General features: G+C 45.0%; 1 protein-coding gene across 8 annotated transcripts in view; it reads right to left on the reverse strand.

Annotated features, from left to right (window-relative positions):
* Positions 1-20,926, reverse strand: part of USH2A (usherin) — a 1,078,291-nt gene that overhangs the window by 718,928 nt on the left and 338,437 nt on the right. Inside the window, exon 22 of one of the 8 annotated variants that reach the window (XM_068232889.1) lies at positions 16,109-16,313. The exons of the other annotated variants lie outside the window; for them this stretch is intronic. Within the exon in view, the coding sequence (XP_068088990.1) occupies positions 16,297-16,313 (17 nt within the window). The 3' untranslated portion in view covers positions 16,109-16,296. Of the gene's footprint in view, positions 1-16,108; positions 16,314-20,926 lie in introns of those variants that run through there. 8 annotated transcript variants of the gene reach the window in all.

A 20,926-nucleotide genomic window follows, 5' to 3' on the forward strand; every position in this document is an offset into this window, starting at 1 on the left:
ACGGAGAGAATAACATAATCAATGGATTATTCTCCGCGGAGACGGCGCACACATCACGCTCGCTCATGGCGATGGAACGCGGCTCGGCCCAACAAAAGCCAGGATGACAGCGTTCTATTTCTTCTGCCCCTCGCAGAACAGGTGGGTAATCGGCCAGTGGCTCAACACACCTGACATCAAACAGCGCAGAGATAGTTTTGTGAAAAATTGATTTTAAGTGGTCTTGTAAAAAAAACCTTAAAGGGAACCTGAAGTGAGTAAAAATATTCAAAATAAACACAAGACTTAGCTGCAAATGAATATTACATACTAAAATCACCGTCAGTTCCTCTCAGAGGCTCACCATTACCTTCTTACAGTGATCCCTTCCAGTTCTGACAATATTTTGTCAGAACTGAAATATACCAGTTGCTGTCAGTTATATATCAGCAGCTGTCAGTTACAAGGTAATGTCCATGTTTCTCCATGGCTCAAGTGGGTGATATTACAGTTTAACAGTATGCTGACCAGGAAGCTGTTCTGGGGTAACGGCCATTTTTAAAATGGAGGATGGAGAATTCCATTGATCACAGTGTACAAATGGGACGCAGGAGAGGATAAAGAGATTGGGGAGTAGACTACGCAGGAGGTAAGTATGACCTGTGTATGGTTATTTTGACTTTTTATTTTCAGTTCAGGTTCTCTTTAAAGCGGACCTGAATTAAGAACTTCCTCTCTGCTCTAAAAGATAAGCAATAGCATAACAACCTTTAAAGAGGAACTGTTGTGACAATCTTAACATTTAAAACACATACAAATAAGAAGTAAATTTCTCCCAGAGTAAAATGAGCTATAAATTACTTTTCTCCTATGTTGCTATCACTTACAGTAGGAGGTAGTAGAAATCTGACAATTTCGGCAGGTTTTGGGCTAGTCCATCTCTTCATGGGGGATTCTCAGCATGGCCCTTATTCTTTATAAAGACATTCCTTGAAAATTATGAATACAAAGTTGCTGGCCAGCCTCCCTGCTCGCTTCACACTATTTTGGCAGTTGGACGGAGAAACTGCCATTCACTAAGTGCTTTTTAAAATAAAGAAAACCCTGAGTACCCCCCTATGAAAAGGTGGGCTAGTCCAAAAGCTGTCGGGAATGTCTGATTTATACTACTTACTGTAGAGACAGCAATATAGGAGAAAAGTCATTTATAGCTCATTTTACTCTGAGAAAAATGTACTTCCTATGTGTATGAGTTTTACATTTTAAGATTTTCGTGACAGTTCCTCTTTTAAAGAAAAACAGTTATTTGTTACAGCTTACAGAACTCTTGCAATCAATCCCGAAAGCAGACAAAGGGTTAACATCCTACGTTTACAAATTAGCTGTGTCTCCAGAAATGCTGCGCTGACACAGCTGAGAGATCAGATTACACTTGTATTTACTTGAAGATGGGGGATTTAGACAGTCCCGTCTCTCTAAAAACTCACTGGGTGTATTTGTCTCTGTTTTCCTTGTGTCCTGGGCAAGAGATCAGGTTCACTTTAATCCAAACTGCAGAAAGAGGAATAAAAACTGAGGGTGCAACACCTTCAGCTCAGGCCTCTGGGGACTAATGCGAAATAAAGGTGCCAGGAAGTTTGGGTTCCTGGATATAGCCCATAGTAGAATATCGTTAACATTTACCAGTACTCAACTATTTTAGAGTGTTACTTTACCGTTTGTAAAATAACTAATTTTTACTAAAGCTAGTAAACCTAACCCTACTCTCTCACACACATACCTAACTCTAACCACCCCGCAATGTTTAACCGAAGCTTAACCCTAAGCGCCCCCGTTGCCCCAAACCCCTTTCCTGACTTCTAACCTTTAATGCCCCCCCATGCAAGCTCCCTTCCTGGTGCCTAACCTTAACTGGCCCCCTACCCCAGCCCCTTTCCTGACATCTAGCATTAACCACTCCCCCAGGGAAAACCCCCTTCCTGACACCTAACCGTCCCCTCTGCAGCAAATCTGCATTAAATGAACATTAGTGTCAATGATGGCAATCAAGTTGTCCATTTACTGTAGGCAGCCATAATTCCTGATTCTCTTTGGCGGGACCAACTTCTTCTGCAGTCTCCTTAATCTGATGCAGCGCCACCTGGTGGTCCTTGGTGCAGCTGTTTATGGGGGGGGGGGAGTGGGCCATAATAGTCACACTTGTTTTATAACCCTGAAAAGTGCCTTCTGGACCTTTGGGGTAATGGAGGAGAAGCAATCAAGAAGAAAGCGCAAAAGTAGGAAGCCCCATAAAAAAAAAATTGGGCGAGCTCTATGATTTGTAATTGGTAAAACTGAATCTGAGCATTCTGATGCTCCCAAATTGACCTTGGCCCTCTTCTTTGTGAAAAGCTACTCTGTGTCCCTCTCCATTCCATGTGTGTCACCTACCTGTATACATTTGATAAAATAATTGGGTTAGGCACACCTGGTATGTACCAGACCAAAGGTGGAGTAGCGAGCTGTGTAGAAGGAGAGGGTGGGCCATGCAGGGAGATCACAAGCAGGAGGAGAACGTCAGGGGACAGAAATCATGAACTGACTCCAACATCCAACTTCTATGGCAACAGTAAGAAGATAGGGGAACAACCGGTAGAGTAGGAGTGGTTGGTTTTTCGCACGACTAGTCAGTCCAGCCAAACACATGGAAAAACATGGGCTCAGTACAGCTTCGCTACTGGCAGCCTCCCGCACTGCTGAATACAGCCCTACCACTTTGCCGTTATGAAGTCCTCTACAGGACAGGACTATATTTAAGTGAACCTGGGGGGCGTGACCGGAAGCTGAGATGTGAGGACGCTTTCCCGGAGAGCTCCCGTGCAGGACACCCAAAATCCTTGAAATACTGCTCTGAACATCCCTTTTACCTGGAAAAACACATCAGATTCGTATTCTGCTCGACGTGCTGAACAATCTGACATCAAGATGTCCCGGATACGCAACACCGAGGCCGCTTCCAAGCTTCAACAGTTTAAGCACGGCCAGGAGGAAGAGGACTCCTCGGACGAGGAGCCGCCCACGCCCTCTCTCCGGCAAATAATGGAGGCCATCACTAGCTGCCAAACAACCCTCTCTAATATAAACACTAAACTAGAAGAGGTAAGGACTGATGTGTCACTCCTACGACAAGATATGCATACCCTCCGTTCCCGTGTGACAGATACCGAGGACCGCATAGGGAAGCTGGAAGACGAGGTAAAGCCTATTCCCGCCACTATTCGCACCATGAAGCAAGACGCCAAGACGGTGTGCAATAGACAGGAGGACCTTGAAAATCGTAACCGCCGCTCAAACATTCGCATAGTTGGGTTACCGGAGAAGGTGGAGGGGACGGCTCCGGAGGACTTCACTGAAAAACTCCTAATAGATACCTTTGGGCGGGACTGCTTCTCAGCGGTCTTTGTTGTGGAGCGGGCACACCGAATTTCTCCAAGAGTACCGGCTCCCGGCCTACCACCGCGTACCTTCATATTTAAAGTACTGAATTACCGGGACCGGGATGCTATTTTAAAGGCAGCAAGAGCAAAAGGTGATATTGCATACCAAAATACCAGAATCTCCTTCTACCCGGATTATTCTACCGAGGTGCAGAAGCAACGTGCGCAGTTTGCTTCAGTGAAGCGTTCCTTGAGAGATGCCTCCATTACATACGCCATGCTATTTCCTGCCAAGCTGCGTATAGAAGCAGATGGGAAAACGCACTTCTTTGAGCACCCCAAAGATGTCACCAAATGGTTGGAAGCACGATCTAAAGTCCGCCGCTCTCCTTCCAGAGAAGAAGATTGACGCAGCCTCTATGATTGAACACTAACTGTGAGTTACAATTGAGCCTCTGCATTCGAAAGGCCCGTTAGGCCTTGTCACTATCTTAGGCCCTCAATGATTACATGGAGGTCCCCTTCTTTTTCACCACCCACCCACAGAGCCCCTAGGATATTGTTTATTCTCCTACTTATACATGTTCTTGTTCATAAGTTATACTTTTTGGATCGCTATGTTTTCACACTGCCTCTGTGGACAGACCATCCGACCCCTTAAGACATTGTGCAGTAATGCGAGGTTCCTACGGATCCGCATATCCTACCACTCAAGCATATCACGTCGAAGCTGAACTTTTCCGAGATGCACAAACGGGGGAAAAATACAAGCTGCGTCACTTGCATACTATCCAACTTATCCCTGTTATATTATGTCTACTACATATATAGAACACTAAAATACTTACTGGGAATCCACAGAAACGGTTATATTGCATACTATTGATCATAGGCCGATCGCATATATACGCTCTGGTCGTGGGTGGGGTACGGGGGTCCTGGGGAGGGAAAGGACTTCGACCACCGGTACATTGTGTGCACCACCCTGGTTACTAAGCGATATTAATATCAATGTCTTTAATATTTTTATCAATGTGATGGGAAATTACAAATGTTGCCTTGCTACACATGATGCACTACTCTTTTCCCCATGTTGCCTATCCTCTGTCTCCCCTTTATGTTCCCTATCCAATCGTCTACACCGCAGAGGACTTGAATCCTCTTGCCGTCACTGGACCCCTTCCCCCTCCTCCCTACTTGTGTCAGTCTGGCTCCCACGTTGGCATTAATGCTTTCCAGGTTTAAAATGTGGATATACATTGATAATAATTACATCACGTGTCCTGCACCGGTAGAGCTGTGCCATTGCATTCTCCAACACCTTGCCTTATTGGCTTGCTAATGCAGACAGGAGATGTAACTGACGCACCTCGACCGGTTCCCCAGCAGGTGTATGTAGGTGTGCCTTTACACCTGTACCTATTTGTATATTGGTTTGGTTTGGGTTTAGGGTTTAAGCTCAGCCTAGTTTTATGGTTGAGCAGGGTGGGAAACTTTTGGGCTAAACTGTGTTTGAATGTAATCAATCGGGGCAAGATTTTCGGGTATTGGAAACTCTGTAATTTATATGGGCTATCATGGTCACAATGGGATGTGTTACTACTAGAGCTCTTAACAGACGAAAATGCAATCACTTAGCGTAATCAATTGGAATGTACGTGGCCTTAATGATAAAATCAAAAGAAATGTTGTATTACAATACTTAAAGGGGTATAAACCAGATATAATTACCCTTACAGAAACTCACCTAACAGGCTCAAAATTACTAGCTTTGCGCCGAGGTTGGATTGGTTGGTCCTTTCATGCCTCATATTCACAATATTCTCGAGGGGTGTCAATTCTTATTGGGAGACATTTATTATTTAGGGCGCTGGAAGTAGTGACAGATCCCATGGGCCGGTATATATTTATGCATTGTACCATAGCTAGCGAACCTATTCTACTGCTGGCAATATATATACCTCCGCCTTTTAGCTCACAGGTACTGAAAGAAGGTCTCAAATTTATGCTTAAATATTCAGGAGTCTCTGCACTATGGATGGGAGACTTTAACAACATCTGTAATGCAGCTCTTGACAGATCTCCCCCACAGGTAAATAAACAGACTCAATTTTCTCTTTTACTAAAAGAAATGGATCTAGCTGACATCTGGCGGATTAAATACCCACAAACCCCTGGGTACACTTGTGAATCCAGTACTTATAACTCCTTTTCACGTTTAGACATGTTCCTACTTACCAGATACCTTCTCCACCTGGTGGTTGATATTTCCATTCTGCCACGCCTGGTGTCGGATCACTCCCCCTTATGCCTTAAACTGCAATGGGGTGTCTCTCCCCCATTTAAATTCTGGAAATTTAATCCTTTTTGGCTTGAACTTCTGCCAAATGATAATCCACTTGCAAAACAAATCATAGAATTCTTTTTTATCCACAGAGATGAAGAAAACCGAGCCCTGGTATGGGACACCTTCAAGGCATTTTTGAGGGGTGCTCTGATACAGGCAGTAGCTAGATGCAAAGGAGACACCAAAGCTAGACTAAAAACTCTGGCCCTACAGGTTACTCAAGCAGAAACCCTATATCACAAAGATAACTCCCCCTCAAATAAACAGACATGGCAAATCGCCCAGAGGGCCCATAAGGAATTACTGGAAGAACTAGCCTTAAGTAAAATCTTTTTCAATAAGCAAATGGTATACGAGCAAGGCGAAAAGGCAGGCACATTACTAGCTAAAATAGCCAAAATCCACTCCTCTCCACCGGTTATCCCTCAAATTGCTTCCTGCCAGGGTACACTGGTCAACACCCCCCAAGAAGTAAACTCCACATTTGCAGACTATTATCAACACTTATACACTAGTCGAACCATAGCTTCACAGTCGGACTCTGAAATTTATTTGGCCGAAATTACTCTCCCTAGACTCTCAGAGGCACAGCGCTCGCAACTAGACCTGCCCATCACTTTAGACGAAATTGAATCCGCCATCGCTAGTTTCCCCTCAAAAAAGGCTCCAGGACTCGATGGCATCCCCTTAGACCTGTACAAAAAATACTCAGATATTTTGGCCCAGCCCATACTGGAGGTTTTTACCGAGGCCTTTGAGAAGCAGAGTCTCCCCACATCTATGAATGAGGCCCTAATAGTTGTGCTACCTAAGCCTGGTAAGGACCCGCTTCAATGCGACTCCTACAGACCGATCTCGCTTCTACCTACAGATGTTAAGATTTTAGCAAAAGTACTCGCCATAAGACTAAACGAGGTAATTCTAACCCTTGTACATGAAGACCAAACTGGCTTCATGCCAGGGAAAAACACGGCAATTAATATCAGGCGACTATTTACAAACATACAAGCCAACCATATAAATAAAGGGGCACGAGTCATTGCCTCATTAGACATGGCCAAAGCCTTTGATACGGTTGAATGGTCATTCCTGTCGGCGGTCCTTGCCAGGTTTGGTATTGGGGAAAATTTCCAGAGATGGGTTCGTATTCTGTATTCAAATCCCTCGGCCAGAGTTAGCACCAACGGGTGGATCTCTAAGTCTTTCCCTCTGGGTAGGGGCACGAGACAGGGATGCCCCCTGTCTCCACTATTGTACGCTCTGGTGGCGGAACCTTTGGCCTGCCGCATTCGGGCTTTACCTGATATAGTAGGATTCAAGACTAAATCTACCGAAGATAAAATTAGTATGTATGCAGATGATACCATCTTATATCTGGCTGATGGGGCCTCATCCCTGTCTTGTGCCCTTGAAATTATAGAGGAATCAAGCTATTACTCTGGGCTGCGGGTTAATATCTCTAAGTCAGTACTACTTCCATTAGACCCCTGGTCTCCTCCCGACTCAAATACCCCCCCGCCCCTTCAAATAGTCAATACCTTTAAATATCTTGGCATACAAATCCACATAGATCCAATACAATACTTGAAGCAGGTCGTATATAACCTGTTACCCCTCGTACAGTCCAGATGCAACACTTGGGCAAAATTACCCCTAGCAGTGATGGGCAGGAATAGTTTAATAAAAATGATTTTACTCCCCAAAATACTATATATACTTCATCACTCCCCAATTTACATCCCAAATACCTTCTTTAAAAAATTGAAATCAATACTCTTGAGTTTCCTCTGGGGTAAGGGCAGGGCCAAACTTAAAAACACGCTACTACAAAACCCAATGAACCTTGGCGGAATTGCGTTTCCAGTATTTCAGAAATACTACTTCGCATCGCAGCTGCAACATATATCGGCTTGGTTCACTGTCCCCCCAACCACAAATATAGAACCACTTGGATATCTATTAGATCCTGTTTTAGAAAGCCCTGCAATGGACACTCTGAGGTGTTATATACCACAAAAGAAAAAACACAACACAATTCTGATGCAGGCATCTCAAGTATGGAAAGCCATCACTAAAATGTATAGCACCAAAGGTACAGGAAAACACACTCCCCTATGGTACAACCCTAATCTTTCAGAATTTGGCACCATCCCTGACCCCTCTTTCTGGATAGCTAGAGGGATAATATTCCTTGAAAACATCATATCAAATGGGCAGATTGCTTCTTTTGCCCTCTTAGTCTCTACCTACCACATCCCCACGAACCAAGAGTTTCGATACTGGCAATTAAAACACGCTTTTTGTAAGCAATTTCCTAAGACACCTATACAAGTATATGGCTCTCCCATTATTGAAATGCTCAAAAATGGTCCAGTTAGGCACATGATAGGTGAGCTATACAAAACACTTTTAGACTTTGGTGCCGAGGAACTTACCACTGAATCACGCAACCGATGGGTTTCATGTGGACTCGATATTGCAGATGAAGACTGGGATGACGCCCTATTCGCCCCCAAGAAAGTGTCCCCATGTATACGCGATCGTATCACGCAAATATACATTTTGCATCAGGCCTACTTAATCCCTAGGCAGCTTTGTAAATACAACCCACAATCTTCCAACAACTGCCCTAAGTGTCAGGAAGCATCCCCTTCATTCTATCACCTCATCTGGAGTTGTCCAGTTGTGGCAGCTTTTTGGTCCCAAGTAGTTAAATTTTTACACGACAAGATGGGCTGCCCCATAAGTTACGACCCTTTATTGTGCCTCCTTGGAGTCATACAAGATGAAGCATTAGATAATGCTCTTAAATCATTTCTGACAGAAGTGCTATTTACAGGTAGACAAGAGGTGGCGTGTAGATGGCTTGCGCCCACACCACCCTCATATGACAATTGGATTAAACGTATCAGCACTGCATTACCCTACAAAAAGCTTGTATACGCGCACAGGGGAGCACAAAAGAAATTTCATTTAATATGGGACAGATGGGAAAATCGGTGATTTAGTGTTGCGAAGTAAGCTTCCTGTAATACAATTTAAAACTATGTCTATGCTTATGAACGCTGAGACAACAGATACAGTATTTATGCCCTATGTATTTATCTGAATCTTGTAATTAGATCCCTTGTACTTCTATACGTGAATACCTATGTACTACTGTTACTATGATGCCTATTTGTTTATAACTGGATGCCCAACTCTTGCCTTGTATATGACGTTAAATCCTCCCAATAAACGTTTATTTTGGTTTAAAAAAAAAAAAAAAAATATTTAAGTGAACCTGAGTTACACATCAGGAGAGGAAATTTCGATGTTAAAATATAAATTTTAAAACTGGACACTTACAGGGTATTGTTAGCCACAAAATCAAATTCCATTTACCCACTGCTCTGTGTTCAATATGTAGTCTACATGCAGTCTGCATTGCAAGCATTCCAATATAATCATAAATGTTTTTGCTGTAATAAATCTTTGCTCAGTCAGTCTAGCTCTATACTGGTACATTGCCTGGGAGAGGGAAGCTTGTTACCTCCACTCTCACATTTATGCTCCTCACTGATTGGCTGAGGGCAGTTCAGTGTGATACGAGGTTGCGAAGGGAAATACACCTTGCCCCTCTTCAGAAGCTGCTGAAATATGATCTATGCTGTGCTCACATATGTTTGCAAAGCAAATTAGACATGACAGTGCAGTTTCTAGCAGGATTGGCTTCAGTCAGAGGCAGTAAAGATGGAAAATGCCTGGAATAGTTTTCTCTTTATTTACTTTATAAAATTCACTGAAATCAAAATGTGGGCAGTACAGTACATATATTATGTAAGTAGAACAAATATGTATCTATTTATATATATATATTGACTTGGCTACTGTACTGTGTAGCTCTTGCCTCCAGCCTATAGGTGTCTCTGTTACATTATCAACATTGTACTAGTAGTAGTTTGTGTATTGTCACTAGTACTGACTTGTTCCACTAATGTCTACCTGGACTAATGGTGTGTACAAACTTGAAAGATTCATGAAAGATCTTAGACCAATTTTACCACCTTCCATGTAGTATGAGAGTCATACTCTACACAGTCTATTCTATTGAGCTGAACTCCCCATCAGATAAAAATCTTTGCAAGATGCTGCACACAAAGATGCTGTACACATTCAAAAGATCAGTATCTGCAAAAGATCTGTTCCTGCCAAAGATCCGTTCCTGCAAAATGCATTCATAGTCTATGAGATCTGCAGATCATCATACACACCTTATTTAACAGACATTCGTCTGCATATCTAAACAATCATCTGCAGATCTGAAAATCCATCCTGGTGGATCTGATCTGCAGATGAATGTCTGTTAAACAAGGCGTGTATGATGATCTGCAGATATCATAGACTATGAATGCATTTTGCAGGAACAGATCTTTTGCAGATACTGATCTTTTGAATGTGTACAGCATCTGTGTGTGCAGCACCTTGCAAACATTTCTGTCTGATGGGGAGTGCAGCTCCATAGAATAGACTGTGTAGAGTATGGCTCTCATACTACATGGAAGGGGGTAAAATTGGTCTGTGATCTTTCATTTTCCAAAGTCTGATGTGTGTATGATCCCTAAGAGTCAGTAATGAGCAAAAATGCAGATGTTCTTTTCGCATTAATGTTTGCAAACATAATGTAAAATTCTACTTTCGAGCAAAAAAGCTTTTGAAAATCTTTTTGCAATAAGTTTATGATTTTTTTTCACCGTTTTAGCGATTTTTCGCCTTAAAAGGTGTGATTTTTTTTTTTTTTTTCCTGAATTTTTTGCTTTGTTTAGCTTCGAAAGGCAAGTTGCTCTTAACTCTTGAATGTCCATTTAGGGCGAAAATACTGGCAATTTTGGCGGAATTTTGGGCTTTTTTTTTTTGCAAAAATTGACATAATGAAAATACAATGTATTCATGCAAATATCTTTTTTGAAAATAGCATTTTCGATGCAGGAAATGACTGTGGTCGAAAATTCGCAAGTTACGCTGCTAAAAGTGCATAGTAAATTATCATACGTGTGATGTTGATTCCCAATTACTCTAGTATTCACTATGAAAAAATAATATCTGGTTAAAATCTGGACTATATTACCTCAGGAAGTAGTTATGGCAAACTCCATATCTGCATTTAAAGAGGTCTTGGATGCTTTCCTTGCATTGAAGGCTATCCACAGCTATAATTATTAGGTCATTCCCAGGAGTGCTGATCCAGGGATTTATTTGAAAGCCATCTGAAATCAGGAAGGTATTTTTCCCTTTTAAGGCTAATTGGCCCAGGCCATGTAAGGTTTTTTTGCCTTCCCCTGGATCAACTGTGATATGTGCGCATGTTCAGGATGGGGTTTCTAAAAAAAAAATTCTGTTTGGACTTGAAGGACGGATGTCTTTTTTCAACCAAACTAACAATGTAACTATGTAAAAAAGGATTATTACACTTTGCATCATGTAATGGGTATCCTCAAATTTTCTTCTATCCATATATGATCTAAGCTACATGTCGCCTGACCGCTTGTGTGTATAATAAATATTGTTCCATTCCGCTGAACCATCTGAGATGCAGTTTGCCTTTATCTCTACGTTTCACGTATCAATCTGTCTGATTGTATTTGTAATTGAAGGCTTACAAGTTTTGTTGAAATAGTTAGCGGTCTTCAGAGCAAAGGCCCTGATTGAATCAATAAAGATGGCTGTGTAGCATTGATTATAATCTCCAGCTATAAAAATCTAATTACTTACCTCGGGAATGATCAGTGGATATGAAATGAAGAGGTCGGCGCAGGTCAATAATTATTTTAAATAAACTTATGTCTCCATTTTTCACCCCCGAAACATCCACCACACTTCTCCGGGACTGTATTTTACTAGTCCAAATGGACGTATTAATGTGTCATCAAACGGTTTAATAGTAATTGGGTCAGCAATTTTAAGAAGTCTAGTCTTCAGGTTGTCGGCACGACCATTTATATCCCAAATAAATCAATAGCAGGTTAATGCTTGCTAAATCAGTGCAGACCTGTTCAACATCAGCTAGGCTCGCCACATTCCGCCCATTAATATTACATCTCATGCTAATTAAAGGCACACACCAGTCAAACATGAAAGCCTGCCATTGTACCAGAGACAAGGGACTCAGCCGTATACATTTAAAGGACAAATGTAGGGAGGTGGCCATGTTTTTTCCCTTTTGTGCAATACCAGTTGCCTGGCTGTCCTGCTGATCCTCTGTCTCTAATACTTTTAGCCACAGCCCTTAAACAAGCATGCAGCATATGAGGTGTTTCCGACATTAATGTCGGAACTGATAAGATTAGCTGCATGCTTGTTTCTGGTGTTATTCAGTTACTACTGCATCCAAAGACATTAGCAGGGCTGCCAGGAAACTGGTATTACTTAAGGAGGAATAAATATGGCAGCCTCCTTATACCTCTCCCTACAGTTGTCCTTTAAGAGCACTGAATCGTGATTTGGGCACAAGACATTGTCAATTGTAGAATATCGGTAATGTTACCGACACTCACTACTTGTAATACCTTTGCGGCAGAACGTCGAGTCCCGGGCTGCAGCTCGGATATCCAGGTCCCGGCGAGCTGCTGACATCACTGGAGCGCAGGACGGCGCTCAGCTCCCATTGGATAGGTGGAGGGTGCGTTCTCAGTATGCGCCCTGCCGATGTAAACAGTAACCACGTGTGTGTGTGTTGCGTGTCAGCTAATCAGCTGACACACCAGGTTTCTATTGGTTGTTTTCGATTCTGTTTGTTTCTGATTGGTTAGTCCTTGTATTTAAGCATGGTGAGCGATCCCAGTCATCGCCCGTGATAGCATTTAGCTTTGGCTTGTTGCTGGATATGCGCTCACAAAAACTATTGATTCCTGTTGCTGACTCGGCCTTGTATTCTGACCACATTAACCTCTGATTGATTCCTGTTGCCAACTCTGCCTTTTGTCCTAAACACGTTTAGCTTCTGAGTGATTCCTGTTGCCGACTTCTGCCTTGTATCCTGACTATGCTTTCTCTACTGGATTACCTGCTGCCGACTCTGCTATTGTACCTGGACTACGCCTACTAGATGCCTGGATTGGCCTCTGCTTTGGACAAGGACTTACATGAACGCTGCCTGGACCAAAATCAGCTTTTCTAAAGACCACGTGATCTCTGGAAGTGTCCTGGACTGTCTTGCTACTCTGTAATACCTGCCTCTGCAGTCATCTGGTCCATTTGTCTGGAGTGCCTCATCCTACAGGCCTCAGGTGACTATCATACATATATTTATGAATACTGTGCCCATTGCATTGCTTAGGTTATAGGTTCTATTTGGTGGATTCAGGGCAGTTTCTAGGCTAAATTTCACCCAGTTCGAGAGTCAAAAAATATGCCCCCCCCCTTACTTCCCCAAAATCAGAGCTGCTAAGTGAAATCATGTCAAAAGGCTTCTTGAAACCAACTCACCATTTTTTATTTTTTTTTACTTATGCTTAACACAAGGTTTATTGAGAGAAATGTTGCAATCCCACTGGCCTGACCCCACAACCCCCCTCCCAGTACATGGGACAGCACGGTGGCATAGTGGTTAGCGCTCTCGCCTTGCAACGCTGGGTTCCCGGTTCGAATCCCAGCCAGGTCAACATCTGCAAGGAGTTTGTATGTTCTCCCCGTGTCTGCGTGGGTTTCCTCCGGGCACTACGGTTTCCTCCCACATACCAAAAACATACAGATAAGTTATTTGGCTTCACTCTAAAAAATTGGCCCTAGACTATGATACATACACTACACTGTACATACATAGACATAGGACTATAGTAGGGATTAGATTGTGAGCTCCTCTGAGGGACAGTTAATGACAAGACTATATTCTCTGTACAGCGCTGCGTAATATGTCAGCTCTATATAAATCCTAAATAATAATAATGCTGCAATCCCACTGGCCTGACCCCACAGCCCCCCTCCCAGTGCATGTTGCAATCCCACTGGCCTGACCCCACAACCCCCCCCCCTCCCCCCCAGTACATGTTGCAATCACACTGGCCTGACCCCACAGCCACCCCCTTAGATAACTTAACAGTCCAGCCAGGGAGTCACAGTCAAAATCAGACCATGGTGGTATGGTGGTCTGACCACCAGCCCAGGGCAAAAAGAGCGCCACCCTCCCCCAACAGCCACGTCAGAAAGAGAGAGGCAGTGCAGTACATAGACTGCCTGCCTACTTACCATGATGTTGTCCACCATCCTGGCAGGTGGAATTGGATTCTGGTCCTGGAAGAAGGCGCCAGGATCGGTGGGGGTCCGGGCGGGGGACCACGGAGCCAGAGGTGCTAGCGGGCAGCGGCAGCAAGGGCAAGACACACACACTAATAGCAGCAATAGGGCGCTTTGCTGGGCTGGGTGCTGTGCAGGGTGCTTTGCTGGGCTGAATGCAGGGTGCTTTGCTGGGCTGAGTGCTGTGCAGGGTGCTTTGCTGGGCTTTGGGCTGTGCAGGGCGCTTTGCTGGACTGAATGCTGGGGGCTGTGCAGGGTGTTGCTGGGCTGCATGCAGGGTGCTATGCTGGGCGCTGTTCAGGGTGCTTTGCTGGGCTGGGTGCTGTGCAGGGTGCTTTGCTGGGCTGCATGCTGGGGACTGTGCAGGGTGCTATGCTGGGTGCTGGGGCTCTGCAGGGTGCTTTGCTGGGCGGGATGCTGGGGGCTCTGCAGGGTGCTTTGCTGGGCTGGATGCTGGGGGCTCTGCAGGGTGCTATGCTGGGCTGGATGCCGGGGGCTGTGCAAGGTGCCTTGCTGTGCTGGGTGCTCTGCAGGGTGCTATGCTGGGCGGGATGCTGGGGGCTCTGCAGGGTGCTTTGCAGGGCTGGATGCTGGGGGCTCTGCAGGGTGCTTTGCTGGGCTGGATGCTGGGGGCTCTGCAGGGTGCTTTGCTGGGCTGGATGCTGGGGGCTCTGCAGGGTGCTTTGCTGGGCGGGATGCTGGGGGCTCTGCAGGGTGCTTTGCTGGGCTGGATGCTGGGGGCTCTGCAGGGTGCTATGCTGGGCTGGATGCCGGGGGCTGTGCAAGGTGCCTTGCTGTGCTGGGTGCTCTGCAGGGTGCTATGCTGGGCGGGATGCTGGGGGCTCTGCAGGGTGCTTTGCTGGGCTGGATGCTGGGGGCTCTGCAGGGTGCTTTGCTGGGCGGGATGCTGGGGGCTGTGCAGGGTGCTATGCAGGGCTTACACAGACCTCAGAGCTGGCGGCGACCCGACCGGAGAACGGCAGAGCAGAGCGCACACTACCACCAGCATCACTTCATGCAGGAAGTGGTCATGGTCAATGACATCACTTCCGCATGTGCATTGTCTGCGGGTGTGCGCTCTGCTCTGACACTCTCCGGTTGGGTCGCCGCCAGCGCTGAGGTCTGCAAGAGAGGCAGGCAGCAACGGGAGGCACACCGGGGGGGGGGGGGGCGGGGTACGCGACATACGCGAACTGAAGCCGGTGATCGTGCTGGTGCGCACAGCTCCTCCTGCCTCTCGCTGCACCGCATCCGCGCGTCACCGGCTCCTAGCAGTCACATCCTTCTGCTTCTGCCTGGCACCCCCCCCCATCTGTCTCTCATCAGCGCCCCGTTCAGCAGAACCGGCTGAACGGGGCAAGAAACGGCCCTGGGTGGATTGCTATCTGTCAGTCTGTATGCTACAGCTACCTGCAGGGTGTACTGTAGTACAGGTAGTCCTCGGTTAACGAACGAGATAGGGACTGTAGGTTCATTCTTAACTTGAATCTGTTCTTAAGTCAGAACATTGTGACATCTCTGTCCCCTGTACCTCCTCTGTGCCTCCAGTGTCCTCCTCTGTGTCACCTCTGCCCTTTGTACTGGTTTATACAAGTTTAAAAGCCATTTTTTATTTGTTTGTTTTTTTAAATCGATTTTCTCAAAAACTACAAGTTCAATTTGAAATTTTTTTGGGGCTTGTTCCCATGGAAACAGAGAAACCATGCCGTTCGTATCGGCGGGTCGTTTTTAAGTCGGGCATTGGTAAGTCGGAGACTACCTGTATTGTGTTAGGTAGGCGTTTGCATAGGTGTTACGGGCTGGGCTATAGGTCAGTCACATGGGCATACAGCCTGACCTATAGTCATTGACCAGACAAGCCCGACACTACAATTGCCTGCTATTGATCGTACCGGTCATCTTATCCTATCCCCACACTGACCTACCCTCTACCACTAGGATAAAAAAAGACAACTTGGTCTCTTCCTGGATTTAAGCAATTATAGATGCTTTTATTGTACCATAGTAACAAACACGTTTTGGCCAACAGGCATGCACGGCCGTGCTCGTGCAGCAAGTGTGCGGCCGCGCTCCTAACAGAGGATGTGGAGGAGGAGCCGCACTCAGCAACGGGTTTCATCAGAATACAGAGGGAAGCCCAATAGGATTCTGAGGCTCCCCTCTCTTCAGGTAAGTATCTCATTGTGATCCCGAGTTTCGGCTCAGGTACACTTTAAAGACCTCATACACATTCTCCGTGGCACAATCGCTGGAGAAATAAAACCTTTTTGTTGAGTGTGAGTGTCACCTCTGTGTCGGTGCTGGAAATGTAAAGGAAATGCATATGTTTAAATGAACTTTGCATTAACTGCGCATTGATTGTGATTAACTGTGATTCATAACAGGCAATTAGAATTCAAAGACATAATAAATCTTGATTATGTACATCATTCATAGCCGAGCATGAAGAGTGCACGGGGCGCCATATTTCATCCCATTACCTGCACTGCCATCCTCGCAGCGGGGCGAAGAAAACTTTCCGGCACGGAGGAGATGATGGAGAAGTCAAAACTATTAAAAACAAAATACATCCCCCGTGTCGGCCTTACCAGGCGTCTGTGCTGGCCTGGCAATAATCTACAGTCTGCTTATAGGCGAGACAACACAAACGCCTGGCCCCACCTCCAACAAATGCATATATTTGTTTCTAGAAGTAGAAAATTTACAGTTTCTGTAATATAGGCGCCATTTAAAGAGTTACTTAAAGAGAAACTCTGACCAAGAATTGAACGTTGTCCCAATCAGTAGCTGATACCCCCTTTTACATGAGAAAGCTATTCCTTTTCTCAAAAAGACCACCAGGGGGCGCTGTATGGCTGATATTGTGGTGAAATCCCTCCCACAAAGAAATTCTGAGTACATACTCTTGGCAGTTTCCTGTCTGTGAACCCTGTTGCATTGTGGGAGATAGCTGTTTACAGCTGTTTCCAACTGCCAAAACAGCAAGCAGCAGCTACATCACCTGCCAGTAGTAAAAATGTCACCATGTGATAAATGTCAGAATATAAATCAGGGATTTAAAATATTTGACAATGGGCAAAACTGACTAAATCATTTATACATAATTATTGTAAAAATGAAGCACTTTTTTTATTACATTATTTTCACTGGAGTTCCTCTTTAAAGATCAACTATGAGGCATAACAACAAAAAATCTTTATTATCATCTGGTAAGCAAGTAATAAGGATGCTAACCAGGCAATCCAAAAGTTAAAATCACTTTCTTTTCTTCTCCATAAAACATCATTCCCCAGTTTCCCTGGCTCTTATTTGGTACATCTGGCGCACAAAGAAGTTGCAGGGCATGCTGGGTTTTCTTTTTTTTCTTCTTTACTTTCCCCTCAGGCTTAACTAATGCAGCCTGACTGGCTGAAGCCTCTTCCCCTCCCACACCACTGTTCCTCTCTGACTGGCCAATATTTCTCAATACACAGAGTAAGGGAGGACATTATGTCAGGATTGGCTTCAAGATAGACACAGTCAAAATGGAATCTTTTTTTACTATAGATAAATCACTAAAATAAAAATGTGCACAGTGCAATACATTTGTTATGTAAGTAGAGAAAGTGTAAATCTACTTATATATGTGGGTTTATTTCTGAGATAGTATGGCTGACAGCTTCACTTTAAGTCTAAAACAAAAAGCTGGGGTTTCTTGCAGCCCCCTGCAGTCATCCTGTGCCCACGCCGTCCTTCCACGACCCTCCAGCCAGCATGGACAACCCCCTCAAAGCTGGCTGGTCGTGGCCAGTCAGAGGCTACTGCACATATGCGGCCCCGAGCCACGCCCACCCTGATCGCGCTCCCGTTCCAAGGGTTTTGCACATGCACACTGCACAGTAGCAACACCCCCTTGTAATACTCCCTCTTCTTATGAAATAAAACCACACGAGGAAATGCAGATATTTCTAAGACAAGTATAGAATACCAACAGTATGCAGACATTGCCAATGACAGTATGCAGAATTAACCAAACCTAGGCCAATATTAGAAACAAGCAGCAGATAATACAGATTACAAGCAAATTATACCAGTAACACAAAACATGTGATAGAGTGTCTATTTACAGGCACGTAGTAATAAGTAGATTTTAGTGATAGGAAGGTGGCGGTAGGTAATATGGATGGTCAGTAAGTTTGCAGATTGAAAGTGGAGCAATCAAAATCAGCTGCAACGGCATTTGATTGGTCCAGTTTCAATCTGTTGTTGGAGGAGAGGTCAGTGACATTAGGGTACACCTGTAAACACTATGTTTTCACCTAACACCATCAACCAAAAATCAGAGTGCCATACATTATTCGAACTTGCGTGCTGATCAGCTTTTTGATCCAATAATTTTATCAGATCGAAGGAGAATCAGAATCTGTAGCACAACGCGGTCAGCCCAGCGGTCTCCGGTCAAAAGGATCGATCATGCTGGAAAATCTTGGTTGCAGGGGCTCGATTGCGTGCACGGCGGTAACGGCAAATGGCAATCTAAATATCCCGACGACCAACAGTCCCCTAATTTGTATATGGCTCCCCTGTGCCAGTGTGCGGTGTTGAAGGCTCACCTGTCACGCAGTCACAAATCTGGCCTTCTCCAGTGTCCATTGTCACCTTTACCTGCCTGAAGCCACATGTAGGATGTCATTACATGCTCCTGGTGTCACGTGGAACAGGCACTAGCAATTAGATACATTTATACACCATCTGGCAACTCCTCGCAAAGCTGAGCAGCTTTAATAAAGAAAGTGAATAACAACACTGTCGAAAATGCCACTGGTACCATTAATTAAAAGTAGTCCCTACAAAAATGTTGCGTCAACGACCATTACCATACATAACTTAGACAGAAACCATAAAAGATGCACAAAACATGTTATAAGGTGCACAAAACATGAACAAAAAATAAAGTGTACTAAAATTTGTAAACACCAGAGCAGCAATGAAGTAATTGAATATAGTAGCCAAACAGCAGGAAGTAAGTGAATGACCCAAGCATTGCCAGTGCTTACATGCAAAGAAGAGGATTCCAAAGGTTCGCTATCAGGAAAGCTGTTGGCATTTAAAGAATGTAGTGCACTGCACAGTAAGAGGAGTGGAGACCGAGGTGGAGAACGGCATGGAGCTCTAACACAGATACAGCATGTGACTGAGCACAAACATCCACCAGCCAGAGAGAAGCTGTGATTCAGACTGCAGCGGCCACATAGGCAAACGCAGGGGGGGTTTACAGCTGCCCAGTATCCCCATGTCAGACCAGGTTTGGTGTAGTGTCTGGGGAAAGGAACCGGTTGAGACACCAGAATATCTGCAGGTATCCTGCAGCTCACAGCACTGCCCCATTTCTTTCCCTGCTACAGTTGACTTTGGATAGAGCAGCAGCATGTGTACAGAGCATGGGGCAGCAGTGTGTGTACAGAGCATGGGGCAGCAGTGTGTGTACAGAGCATGGGGCAGCAGTGTGTGTACAGAGCATGGGGCAGCAGCGTGTGTACAGAGCATGGGGCAGCAGCGTATGTACAGGGCATGGAGCAGCAGCTGGTGTACAGAGCATGGAGCAGCTCTGGGGAACTTAGAATCAGGTATGAGCACAGCCCTGAGCCCTGCTGTTTGAATGCTTCACTTTCTCCTTCACAAGCAATGTCGGCTGTCCTCATTATTATCTGTATCCAAACTGCTCCTGATCAATCCCGTTGTCGATCGGGAGCAGTTCGGACATTTAGGAAATAATTGTCAGATCATAATGTCCTACCGTATTATTATACTGTATTGTGCGTGGCTGAGGGAGACCTTTTTGGAATCCCCCCTTTGAAAATCCTGGGTTTTCCCCTGGGCCGGGTTTGCTTACTGTTACTCTACAGGACGTCACTTCACATGATGAGCGGCAGTCCTGTAGAGTAACAGTAGGCAAATCTGATTGCTGCAGCCAGTCACTGTCTCACTCGCAGCTTCTCTCTGGCTGGTGGATGCTTGTAATCACAGGCAGCATCTGCATTAGAACTCTGTGCCGATCTCCTCGGTCTCCTCTCCACATGGTACTCACACACCGCTCGGCACTTCCCCCCTTCTCCTCCACTTCCTTGCCCTCCACTTCCGCTCCTCCTACATCCTGAAGTAGGCCTGAGGTGGATGGATGCCAAAACAAGATGCAGACGCGATCGCTCCTTCACTGGCATTGGTCGGGGCGGATGCACTGCAGAGCGGGGAGGCCAGTGACATCAGCAGCATGTACACAGCTGCTACTACCCGCCCCTGAGCACATGGTGCCTGTAGGCATGTGCCTACAGTACCTAGTGGTAAATCCGGGCCTGCGTACACCCATCTTATGGATCTGAGTGAACTTGACTGGCCTAATCTCCATTCTCCCATCCAGTGACTGACTAAGCATTACCTTGTACTCATACTGTGCTGTGTGATCTGGTTTTTCTTGTATTCCTGTATTGTCGTATTGCTGTATGTTACCCCTAAATATTGTTTGTAACCTTAACTAATGTACAGCGCTGCGTAATAAGTTGGCGCTTTATAAATACAATAAATAAATACATTTGAATAACCCAAATTACATTTTTGCTTCCAGGAGACAGATTTCTATAGAAAAAGAGGTGAGTAATAATAACAGTTAATACTTAACAGTTATACTTAAAGTAAACCTCCGGACTAAAAATCTACTCAGCAGAACTAAAAAGGCTTGGTGTTTCTTTAACAGTTTCACAGCATCAGAATTTAGTTTTTCTTACCAAAGCATAATTTTTAGCTGAATTTTTAGCTAAGCTCCACCCATCAAAGAAAACTGCCTGGGCTGTTTTCCCTGATGCTGTGCAAAGCATGATGGGATTTACTATGTTGTTGTTCACGTTGCCTAGCAACCGGGAGGGGTGATCAGCACACA

Source organism: Hyperolius riggenbachi, chromosome 4, assembly GCF_040937935.1.
Source record: "Hyperolius riggenbachi isolate aHypRig1 chromosome 4, aHypRig1.pri, whole genome shotgun sequence".
NCBI classification, from domain to species: Eukaryota; Metazoa; Chordata; class Amphibia; order Anura; family Hyperoliidae; genus Hyperolius; species Hyperolius riggenbachi.